Source organism: Mytilus trossulus, unplaced genomic scaffold, assembly GCF_036588685.1.
Source record: "Mytilus trossulus isolate FHL-02 unplaced genomic scaffold, PNRI_Mtr1.1.1.hap1 h1tg000629l__unscaffolded, whole genome shotgun sequence".
Taxonomy (NCBI): Eukaryota; Metazoa; Mollusca; class Bivalvia; order Mytilida; family Mytilidae; genus Mytilus; species Mytilus trossulus.
Window position 1 is genome coordinate 47,453 of NW_026963424.1, and position 12,793 is coordinate 60,245.

Below are 12,793 nucleotides of genomic sequence, written 5' to 3' on the forward strand. Positions count from 1 at the left end.
GTCTGCGAAGAATAACGGTGCACTATTTTGTGCGTATGGTTTTAATTTTTTTTTTGTGCAGACCGGATATTCGCTACTGCTCATTCCTCATGGCGTCTAAACAGCCGCCGCGTAAATTGTTGCGGAAACGTCCACGTCCAAGTTATAACGAGACGACTTCGGACGATGAAGGGCATAATTGTTCGTCATCAGGAGACACTAATTTTAGTAATGAATCACGTCCATTCGGTGCTTTGCCAAAGAATGTTTCAGATTGGACGATATTTGATCTTGACAAATTAGCCATATTCTACGACCGAACTGCTAAACCAACACCATCCGATGTTCTTCAGTTAGTAACAGACAAAACTGGTTTTTATGGAAATTTAACAATAGAACAACAAGAAGTTATGAAAGTAATTATAGATAACCTTGACTTTGATCTCAAAATAGAAGAACAAAAATTGAAACAACAACAGTATGTGGAAGGAATTATCACGGAGCTACGTCTAACAGAAGACAAATTACAAAAACAGATGGAACCCATCTCGTCGCATAAACAGTAAGTTTCAAATTCCGAATCATTTCTACCTGTGGCTGTAAAACATTTTGGCAAAATCAAATAACAAAACATATAAAAAACGAATGGACAAGAACTGTCATATTCCTGATTTGGTACAGGCATTTTCAAATGTAGAAAATGGTGGATTAAACCTGGTTCTATAGCTCTAACCCTCTCACTTTAATGACAGTCTCATCAATTTTCGATATATTTACATTGATGCGTTAAATAAACAGACACAATAAATAAAATAGTCAAAATATGGGTACCTCAGTCATCATCATATAACAATTTTAAAAGGAACAATTTAACAGAACACAGAAACATCTACTATAGACGAACACGGTATCGGGACCGTTCGCCCTAGTAACATGTTCGCCCTGGGTCCGTTTGCCCTGAGTTCGTTCGCCCTTAGAGTCCGTTCGCCCTACTAAAAATATTAATATTCAGGGCATTGAAGTTGAATAAACTTAATCAGATATATTTCTATGGTATATATTCTTGAAATTTATGGAAACATGGAAATATCTAAAAGTTTATGGCTTGTTAAGGATCATTAATTTATTGTTTTATGACAAATTAATTCGGATCACTGCTTATCGTGATACCTGTCTTTTGATGGATTTATAATATAAAAAACAAATTTGTTTTGATAATATATTCAGCTTGAAATTAATTTAAAAAAATGTACGAACTGTAAAACGGATTTACAAGTTCATTCATTAAAATACTCTGAGACTAGTCTAAGTTATACTGCATACATTAGTGAATGACTGAATACAATTATTTTGTTAACAAATATCAACAAAGATAAATACATTGTATTCCAGTATTCTACTGCAATCAAAGAGAAAATGATGAAATTGATTGCGGCAATATCAATATTCGGTGATTTTTTCAACAAACTTCAACATATTTTATTCAAATACTTAAAAGTATGCCACTATAGACAACAATTAGTAAAAAATAAAAATCAGGGCGAATGGATCCTGGGCGAACAGGTATCAGGGCGAACAGGTACTAGGGCGAACGTGAATTAGGGCGTACGGACCCGGATTCGACGAACACATTCATTAATTTGAATGTCTGACGTCTGTAAATTTTATACGTCACATAAATTTGTCGTTCAATGTGCATACAAACAATTTTAAAATTTACATAGGAATGTTAGCATACAGGGTTAAAAAATCAAAAGTATGTAAGAATATATATGTACATGTATGTCTTCAGTGGGACTTAAACTTGAGTCTTTTTTAAGAGGGGAAACAAAATGTGTGGGCATGGAGCTAGTTCAGCTTTGGTTTATTCAGCCATGTAATAAAAGAAGTTTCAGTCATGCTTTTATTTTATATTTATCAATTATGGACTTTTGAGGAGGTCAATATATATGTTACATGTATATATGGACCTGTTCAGATTATATTGACCAAGGATGAGGTATGAGTGTCAATAATATAATTTATAGCTAAGAGCTAAGATGTCCATAATTAACATAATTTGACTGAGTCATTTGTGAGTTAAAGTCCTTAATTTATTATATCAAAAAGTTGTACATATATGTTAGACTCAGATCGACGTCCGTTCCTCAAATCAACTTCCAAATGTGACGTCACAATAAATAACATTCCAAATCAAAGGCTAATTTTATGCCTATCTAATCGACATCCATTTTTTGGCATTCTCTAGTCAATGATGCTGATTTTCAGCTTCTCTAATCAACATCCATTTTGGACACAGAATACAAAACTGAAGTGAACCAATAGCAGCTGAAACATTTAAACCTTTAAACATATTACATGTATTATGAGAGACAAATAAGATCTATTTAAAATGAAATGTGTTTTTTTTTAAATTATTACATGTATACTAGAATTTAAGTAGGTTGTGATATCAATTTTTAAATTTTAGAGATCGGTATGATTTCCAGAGGGAAAACTATACACCACAGTTCAAATAAAATGGATGTGAGGAATTATAAACCATACCGCTTTTCAACAATGATAAAAACCCTTACCACAAAGGCTACATGTATATATAAAAGGCCACGACATAAATAATGTAAACAATTTAGATAAAAAAATAAATGGTCTTTATAAATTTTTTTCTGTAAAACAAATATGACAGACATAAACCATCGAAAAACCATTGCACTGTAGGTCCATACAAAATATGTTGGGGTTAAATCTAAATATGCCAATTTCTTGCATTTAAGTTTCACTCCAGGTGTTAAACTCAGAAATTTTGTGAAAAAAACCCCTTACAGAGTCCAAATTATAATACTTTCTGTGTCTCAAAACAATTGGCTGTGCTTCTTTATAAGGGCCCCGCCTAAGGCGGGTCGCCCTATAGTGATCAGTCTGTCTGTCCGTCCGTAACACTTTAACTTTGTGCCCGCTCTATATCTTGAGAACTGTTATGATTTCAAAGTTTATACTTGACATCCATTTTAACCAACACCAGAGGGTGTGTCAAGATGTATACATGTACAACTTCCTAGGTCAAAGGTCAATGTCAAAAACTGGTTTCAGTTGACAACCCTGTGTCCTTTGGTGAAGACTGTGCCCGCTCTATATCTTGATAACCGTTATGATTTCAAAGTTTATACTTGACATCCATTTTAACCACCACCAGAGGGCGTGTCATGATGTATGTACAACTTCCTAGGTAAAAAAAACTTTGGTTTCGGTTGTCCCGTGTCCTGTGGTGAAGATCGTGTCCGCTCTATATCTTGAGAACCGTTATGATTTCAAATATTATACTTGACACGCATTTTAACCAACACCAGAGGGTGTGTCATAATGTATGTACAACTTCCTTGGTCAAAGGTCTGTCTGTCTGTTGGTCTGTCCATCGCTAACAAATTTGATCCACACTATATTTTGAGAGGACAGCTGTTATTATATCATACTTTATACCTGACAAACATTTTCAACTTAACATATATATTAACCAACACCAGAGAATGTGTCATAATGTATGCATCCTAGGTCAAAGGTCAGTCTGTCGGTCTGTCCATCCGTTCGTTGTTCTTGACAAATTGTGTCCGCTCTACCTCTCGAGAACCATTAATATTTCATGCTTCATATCAGATTATCCATACAACTTATTTACCCAACGTTATTGACAGCGGGGCCCACAGAGATGGCTCCCATCTCAATAGTATCTAGTTTGTCTACTGTTAAAGACTGAATAAAGCTCCTAGATTTTGATTGATTTTCTTTGTCGTTTGGTTGCTTACTTTAAATTGCCATACATTTACATGCATGTAATTTATTATTATTAATAGGAATGACACACTTTTATGTGGATCAATTGGATTAAATTTTTATCAAGATTAACATTAAAGTTAGTTAGGGGTACTACTTGTATAAAGTTATTTTTATTTACTTGAAGAAGTGTAAAAAATATACACATATAAGTTAATAAATAATGTTTGAATAATCTCCCCTTAATTTTCTCAAAAATTTACTTGTACAAGTAAATTTTTCTAACAATCCCACAAAGGTCATCAAGTTTTGAGATGTAAATTGATGCCTTTAATGATTTTTCCCAGGTTTGCTCAATTTTTTTATTAAGAGTTAAATGTTTCATCTCATTAATTCAACAAAGAAACTGATTGCACAAAGATCTTAAGTATTTGCACAAGGCCTTCAAAAATTGCTCCTTGGGGGCTTGTAAATGAGCAGTGTTCTGAAGATAACAGACAAATGGGATTTTCATTGTCCATGAAATTACACTTAAATGATTAGTATAGACATCTGCAAAGGGCAGATAATTTAAAATTCTATTGGAGCAAAGATTCATAAGATCAATAATAGAAGATAGGATGACTTTTTATACGACCTCAAAAATTGAAAATTTGTTCGTCGTATATTGCTATCAAGTGGTGTCGTTGTCTTCGTCGTCGTCGTCAGAATACTTTTAGTTTTCACACTCTAACTTTAGTAAAAGTGAATAGAAATCTATGAAATTTAAACACAAGGTTTATGACCACAAAAGGAAGGTTGGGATTGATTTTGGGAGTTATGGTTCCAACAGTTTAGGAATAAGGGGCCAAAAAAGGGCCCAAATAAGCATTATTCTTGGTTTTTATACGACCGCTAAAATTGAAAAATTTTTCGTCGTATATTCTTTTTTTACATTTTTAGCTCACCTGGCCCGAAGGGCCAAGTGAGCTTATGCCATCACTTGGCATCCGTCGTCTGTTGTGGTCGTCGTCTGTCGTCGTAAACTATTTCAAGAATCTTCTCCTCTGAAACTACTAGGCCAAATACTTCCAAACTTTAACTGAATGTTCCTTAGGGTATCTAGTTTATAAATTGTATCCGTAGTTTTGATTTATCAACAAACATGGTCGCCATTGCTAAAAATAAAACATAGGGGTCAAATGCAGTTTTTTGGCTTATATCTCAAAAACGAAAGCATTTAGGGCAAATCTGACATGGAGTAAAAATGTTTATTAGATTAGGTCAAGATCTATCAGCCCATTGTTGGGTTGCTGCCACTTAATTGGTAATTTTAAGGAAATTTTGCAGTTTTTATACGACCGCAAATTTTGAAAAAATTTTCGTCGTATATTGCTATCACGTTGGCGTCGTCGTCGTCGTTGTCGTCGTCCGAATACTTTTAGTTTTCGCACTCTAACTTTAGTAAAAGTGAATAAAAATCTATGAAATTTTAACACAAGGTTTATGACCATAAAAGGAAGGCTGGTATTGATTTTGGGAGTTTTGGTCCCAACATTTTAGGAATTAGGGGCCAAAAAGGGCCCAAATAAGCATTTTCTTGGTTTTCGCACTATAACTTAAGTTTAAGTTAATAGAAATCTATGAAATTTTGACACAAGGTTTATGACCACAAAAGAAAGGTTGGGATTGATTTTGGGAGTTTTGGTTTCAACAGTTTAGGAATTAGGGGCCAAAAAAGGGCCCAAATAAGCATTATTCTTGGTTTTCGCACAATAACTTTAGTTAAAGTAAATAAAAATCAATGAAATTTAAACACAATGTTTATGACCACAAAAGGAAGGTTGGTATTGATTTTGGGAGTTTTGGTCCCAACAGTTTAGGAATTGGGGGCCAAAAAGGGACCCAAATAAGCATTTTTCTTGGTTTTCGCACCATAGCGTTAGTATAAGTAAATAGAAATCTATGAAATTTAAACACAAGGTTTATGACTATAAAAAGAAGGTTGGTATTGATTTTGGGAGTTTTGGTCCCAACAGTTAAGGAAAAAGGGGCCCAAAGGGTCCAAAATTAAACTTTGTTTGATTTCATCAAAATTGAATAATTGGGGTTCTTTAAATATGCCGAATCTAACTGTGTATTTAGATTCTTAATTTTTGGTCCCGTTTTCAAATTGGTCTACATTAAGGTCCAAAGGGTCCAAAATTAAACTTAGTTTGATTTTAACAAAAATTGAAACCTTGGGGTTCTTTGATATGCTGAATCTAAAAATGTACTTAGATTTTTGATTATTGGCCCAGTTTTCAAGTTGGCCCAAATCGAGGTCCAAAATTAAACATTGTTTGATTTCATCAAAAATTGAATAATTGGGGTTCTTTGATATGCTAAATCTAACTGTGTATGCAGATTCTTAATTTTTGGTCCAGTTTTAAAATTGGTCTAAATTAAAGTGCAAAGGGTCCAAAATTAAACTAAGTTTGATTTTAACAAAAATTAAATTCTTGGGCCTCTTTGATATGCTGAATCTTAACATGTACTTAGATTTTTGATTATGGGCCCAGTTTTCAAGTTGGTCCAAATCAGGATCTAAAATTATTATATTAAGTATTGTGCAATAGCAAGTCTTTTCAATTGCACAGTATTGTGCAATGGCAAGAAATATCTAATTTCACAATATTGTGAAATAGCAAATTTTTTTTTAATTAAGAGTTATCTTTCTTTGTCCAGTATAGTAAGCAAGAAATATCTTATTGCAAGAATTTTTTTTAATTGGAGTTATCTTTCTTTGTCCAGAATCAACTTAAATCTTTGTTATATACAATATACAATGTATATTCACTTTTTACTACCAACTGATAAATTTAAATAATCTTTACCATTCAGTGATAACAAGCAGTTTTTTTACATCTTAATATTTCATGATGTATTTAAATGAGTAGTAATTGTTGCAAACTCCATTAGAATATTTTAATTAAAATTAGTTTTGGAATAAGGGAAAGGGGGATGTGATTAAAAAATTGGGTTCGATTTTTCTCATTTGAAATTTCATAAATAAAATAAAAAGAAAATTTCTTCAAACATTTTTTTGAGAGGATTAATATTCAACAGCATAGTGAATTGCTCTAAGAGAAAACAAAAATTTTAAGTTCATTTGAATACATTCATTCTGTGTCAGAAACCTATGCTGTGTCAACTATTCAATCACAATCCAAATTTAGAGCGGAATCCAGCTTGAATGTTGTGTCCATACTTGCCCCAACTGTTCAGGGTTCAACCTCTGCGGTCGTATAAAGCTACGCCCTGCGGAGCATCTGGTTGGTCATTATCTTGAATATTATCATGGATAAAGATAAACTGTAAACAGCAAAAATGATCAGCAAAGTAAGAGCTACAAATAAGTAAATATGACACAAATTGTCAATTGACCCCTTTAGGGGTTATTGTCCTTTAATGACAATTTTTCACAATTTGTTCATCATATTTGCTAACTTTAAAAAATCTTCTCCTCTAAAACTACTCAACCAAATTCAACCAAACTTCAACTGAATTATCAGTAGGGTGTATAAAATAAAGTTTGTGTTTTATTTTCTATTTCGTCAAAAAATATGTCCGTCATGGCGAATAATAGAACACAGGGTAAAATGCAGTTTTTGGCTTATATCTCAAAAACTCCAACATTTAGAGCAAATAAGACAAGAAGTAAAAGTATTTATTAGGTCAAGGTCTACCTGTCCTGAAATTTTCAGCTGAATTGGGTAACTGTTTTTTCAGGTATAATGCCCCTGAATTGATGATTTTAAAGAAATTTTGCCGTTTTTGGTTATTATCTTGAATATTATTGATACAGATAAACTGTTAATAGCAAAAATGTTAAGCAAAGTAAGATCTACAAATAAGTCAATTTGACCAAAATTGTCAATTGACCCCTTAAGGAGTTATTGCCCTTTATAGTCAATTTTAAACAATTTTCATAAATCATGTTGACTTACTTTAAAAAATCTTCTCCTTTGAAACTGCTGTATCAATTTCAGCCAAACTTAGGCTAAATGAGTTTCAGAGTATCTAGTATAAATTTTATATTTTATTTCCTTGTATGTCAAGAAACATTTTTTTTTTTAGCTCCTATGGCTAAAATAGAACATAGGAGAAAATGATTTTTTTTTGCTTTTGAAGAAAATAGGACGATTCAAAGAACATTTAAATAAATTGAAAAGCCAAAATAATCATTGATGAGAGATTTAACCAAAAAAATTAAGGTGAGCGATTCAGGCTCTTGAGAGCCTCTTGTAATATTTTATGATGTATTTAAATGAGTAATTATTGTTGCAAACTCCATTAGAAATTTGAATTGAGATTGGTTTTGGAATAAAGGAAAAGGGGATGTGAAAAAAAAATTGAGAGGGGGGGGGGGGGTTCAATTTTCTCATTTGAAATTTCATAAATAAAAAGAAAATTTCTTCAAACATTTTTTTGAGAGGATTAAAATATTCAACAGCATAGTGAATTGCTTAAAGGCAAAACACAAATTTTAAGTTCATTAGACCACATTCATTCTGTGTCAGAAACCTATGCTGTGTCAACTATTTAATCACAATCCAAATTTAGAGCTGAATCCAGCTTGAATGTTGTGTCCATACTTGTCCCAACCGTTCAGGGTTCAACCTCTGCGGTCATATAAGGCTGCTACCTGCAGAGCATCTGGTTTACTTCTACAAGTAAAAAAATCTGAACGTCTAAGGGACATAACTCAGCCAATATTTGTGTTTACCTATACAAGTATAAATAAAATTCACTTGTATAAGTATCCTACAAATTTACTTATATAAGTATATTAATATTACTTTTTCAAGCAATTAAAAATAACTTGTACAAGTAGTACCCCTGACTGAAAGTCATATGAAACGAGTGACCAGTGAAAAATAATGTTATTCCAATTCTTGAACCAATGCATACAAACATCATGAACTTAGAGACGACATCAAAAGTTTAATGATTGTCAACAAAAAAGCATGGATATCATGGATATTGAGCACTTGTTTAACATGTACAATCAGATAATAGTTTATTTTAAGCACATCCATGCCTATTGGGATTACCAGATCTCCAGTCACTTTGCATAAGAAAATATGTCCTGGAAGGAAGCAATTAAAATAAAGTAAACTTCTAAATATGAACAAATTAAAGAATTTTCTTCATAAAAAGTATATGTACATAAGTTTTATAATGAAAACTATCCATTTAGTCATGTTTAGTTATAAAGTAAAATACTGAAATATGCATCAATCTTTTTTAATTTGCAGTTTCATATGACTTTAATGAAAATTAAATCCAAGTTGATTTGGAACAGTGAAAATGTTAACATGTTTAAGGTGGCTTATATTTAGTACCAGAATTTATTCCGAACTAAACTAAGGGGGGGAATCTACGTAATCACGCAGGGTGTCGGCAATTGAAATTGGACCACCATCTTGTCGCTTCAAGGTAAGAATTTTACTTATTATGCCAGTTATATGAGGGTTATGATTATACAAAATAGTCCACCAAAGACTATATAAAGTAGGAAAATAAATAAGCCATCGCTCAATATTATTGGTTATCTCAATTTTGCAAACACTTCGATACCAGTTTTAGGAATTAGGTCAAACATGCAGGATATCGTCAAAAATTTTCATAACATCTTGATTATCAAGAACCGTCTACTTTATCAACAAATGAACATGTCCGAATTTTTTATTGTACTCTGGAAAATACTTGTTACTCACAAATATCCGTCATTATGGTCGAAAAACGTCTTATTTTTTTTAAAATGGAAAAAGGATGTCAGCAACACATCGAATATCGAAGGATGTTGGGGACACACTAATAAATTATTAATGTAATTGTCCTTTGATTTTATCAACCATTATGAAGATACTATAAAAAAAAAACAGGATTAGTGCTTGCTTCCATTTCATGCACTCAATTTCAGGATTCAATTTTTGTAAATATTTGAGAGAAAAAAACAGTTTTAGAAGGTGAAAATTTGGTTTCGTTTTAGTTAAGCCAGGGGTTCCACAGGGGTCATTTATTGGACCAAGTCTTTTTGATACTATTTATATATATATGACATTTCATCTGGTCCTACATCTACCAGGTGTTTAATAACTTTAGGCAACAGTAGTATACCGCTGTTCGAAATTCATAAATCGAGAAATAAAAACAAATCCGGGTTACAAACTAAAACTGAGGGAAATGCATCAAATATAAGAGGAAAACTACGACACAACAGAAATACAACATTAAAATATAACAAACACAGAAACGAACTATTATATGTCAATGGCAATGACTTGGTACAGGACATTTTAAGAAAAAAAATGGATTGAACAATCGTATGCATGTTGGTTCTTTATCGTGACCTTTGCTCAAGTCTACTGGCGGTTTTGTTGAAATTTCTTAAGTAATTGACAATGGGTGAAACTTAATATTTTTGGCAGGCGTTTTTATTTTGATTACAAATGAGGATTTGCATGGTTTTGATTTTTTTTACGGAGGGCGGTTTAGTGGGCGATCTGGTCGGCTGGTCAACATCAGGTTGTATTCGCGATCGTTAAAAATAGTATATGATGTGTCCCCGACATCCTTTCATATTCGATGTGTTGCCGACATCCTTTTTCCTTTTTTAAAAATAAGACGTTTTTCGGCCATAATGACGGATATTTGTGAGTAACAAGTATTTTCCCGAGTACAATAAAGAATTTGGACATGTTCATTTGTTGATAAAGTAGGCGGTTCTTGATAATCAAGATGTTGTTATGAAAAATTTTGCCGATATTCTACATGTTTGACCTAATTCCTAAAACTGGTATCGAAGTGTTTGCAAAATTGAGATAACCAATAGTATTGAGCAATGGCTCATTTATTTTCCTACTTTATATAGTCTTTGGTGGACTATTTTTTAATCATAACCCTCATATAACTGGCATAATAAGTAAAATTCTTACCTTGAAGCGACAAGATGGTGGTCCAATTTCAATCAACTACACCCTGCGTGATGACATACATTACCCCCCTTGTAAACATTCTATATTTTGTATAGCTATTAATCAAATCCTTAAATTTGACAATAATACACCAAACTACAGATCAATTTGAATTAATATATATGATAAAGATAACCCCTTGTTTTTATGGTAATTCAAGTTGATTTGGAAAAGTGACTATCTAAATTTAGTTCTTATATACAGAAAATTCTAGATTTTTTTTTACCAATAACTTCATTGTACTTTAAAATTCCATACCACATCTACTTATATCTATATACTAAGATTAGCAAGTACTCAATCAGAATTATTCAGTAAAGTCAAGACCAAAGAGGAGTACAGTTACATGTTCATGTAAGTGTAGTGTGAAGATTATGTAGAGTCTTTTTAAGTAAAACCTGTGCTCTACCAGTACAAAATATGGTCTTTTCAGACTTGAAGCATTTTTGCTATGTGCTTGCATTTATTACTACACTTACATTTATTACTACACTTACATTTTTTTCAGGTTTATGATTTGTAGCTATGCTTTAGACTTTATTACAGAAGTAAAACGTGTGATATATAAGATGGCTTATTACAACTTGGGAAAAGAGGCAGTGCCGGAATCATTTTACACATCCTTAACATCAAGTTTTACAAGAATTTGCCAGCTGACACCTGTGTAAGAAATTTTCCTTAGAAAATACTAGGATTTGGTGATTTTTCACCTGAACCACATTCAATGACATTAAAAAATATATTTATTCAAACATTGACAACAATTTTTTTTAATGGCAGCGAAAACAAGTCAATGAAATATTTTTATTTCTATAAAATCAAGAATTGTGATATATATCATGTATAAACAAAAACAGGAAAGGAGTGTTGATTTAAAGATCACAATACTTACTATTTTCAAACATAAGGCCAAAAAAAAATATATGTCTGTTTCCTGCTTCCAAGGCAAATAAATCAGGGTCGGTAGGTCTGGATATTTTTTTATTTTTTTTTGCACTCCCTGTCAGATTTGCAGTCGGTTAAATGTCATGTTTGGTTAGGGTCCTGTACCCTAAAATGATTTAATCCCTTTAAAGAAGCTTTAATTGAATAATCCTCCCAGTGCTGACATTTTTTAAACCTTAATTGTAGCACATTTGTGCTGGGAGCAGCCATTTTGATTGTTTGGGAAGTACCGATTATCAGGTTATCTGCATGTTGATATCGTAAAATATCAGCTGCGAGACATGATATGAAGCTTTTTGTCGAGTAAGCGTAGCGAACGAGATCAAAAAGCCTTCATATAATGCCAAGCAGCTGATATTTTACAATATCAATATGCAGATAATCTGATAATCGATTTATCGGGCTATATTTGCGTGTTTCGGAAGTGTTTGCTTTGTTTCGCCAGCACACAAAAGATTACTTGATAAGTTCAGGTCAAAGTTATTAACGTCGGTTCAAACATTATGACGTCGCTGATAAGTTCGGGTCAAAGTTATTAAGGCCGGGTCAACGTATTTGACGTCACAAAGACATGATACGGAATAATATTAAGAGCTGAACAGAGTGATATAGACAGTGGGACGACCGATAATAGTAAAATACGGATCTGGATCGGACCGGAAATGAATTTTTCCGGACCAGAAACAATTTTTTTGCCGGAATTGAATTAAAAGATTTAGGGTCGGGGGGTTTGAGTCAGGGTCGGTCGGGAAACAGGAAACAGACATATATTATTTTTTGGCCTAAGCATAATTAGTGAAGATGGAAGCAATTGTTTACCTGCTATATTCATAAGACATCATTTGTTCATAATTGTCTGTATATATATATACATGTGTATATTGATATTTATAAGGGATTACATTATATTCCATTTATAAGAGCCTTAAAGCTTCATTTAACATGTTTAAATATTTTAGACCAGGATTACTGTATAAAACTAAACTGCAAATTGATACAGTTAAAGTGACATCAATTCCTGATCTTGTGTTGGAGAAGAAAAAGAATATCACTTCAGCATCATCAGTTGTGTCTATTATAGAGGTAAACTACCTTTTATA

At 32.5% G+C, this 12,793-nt stretch overlaps 1 protein-coding gene across 1 annotated transcript in view; it reads left to right on the top strand.

The window, feature by feature from the left end:
- The first annotated feature begins 69 nt into the window (after nt 1-69).
- LOC134702695 (uncharacterized) overlaps nt 70-12,793 on the top strand; it is a 32,548-nt gene continuing 19,824 nt past the window's right edge. Inside the window, exons 1-3 of the mRNA XM_063563410.1 lie at nt 70-541; nt 11,257-11,412; nt 12,653-12,776. Of these exons, the coding sequence (XP_063419480.1) occupies nt 90-541; nt 11,257-11,412; nt 12,653-12,776 (732 nt within the window). The 5' untranslated portion in view covers nt 70-89. The remainder of the gene's footprint in view (nt 542-11,256; nt 11,413-12,652; nt 12,777-12,793) is intronic.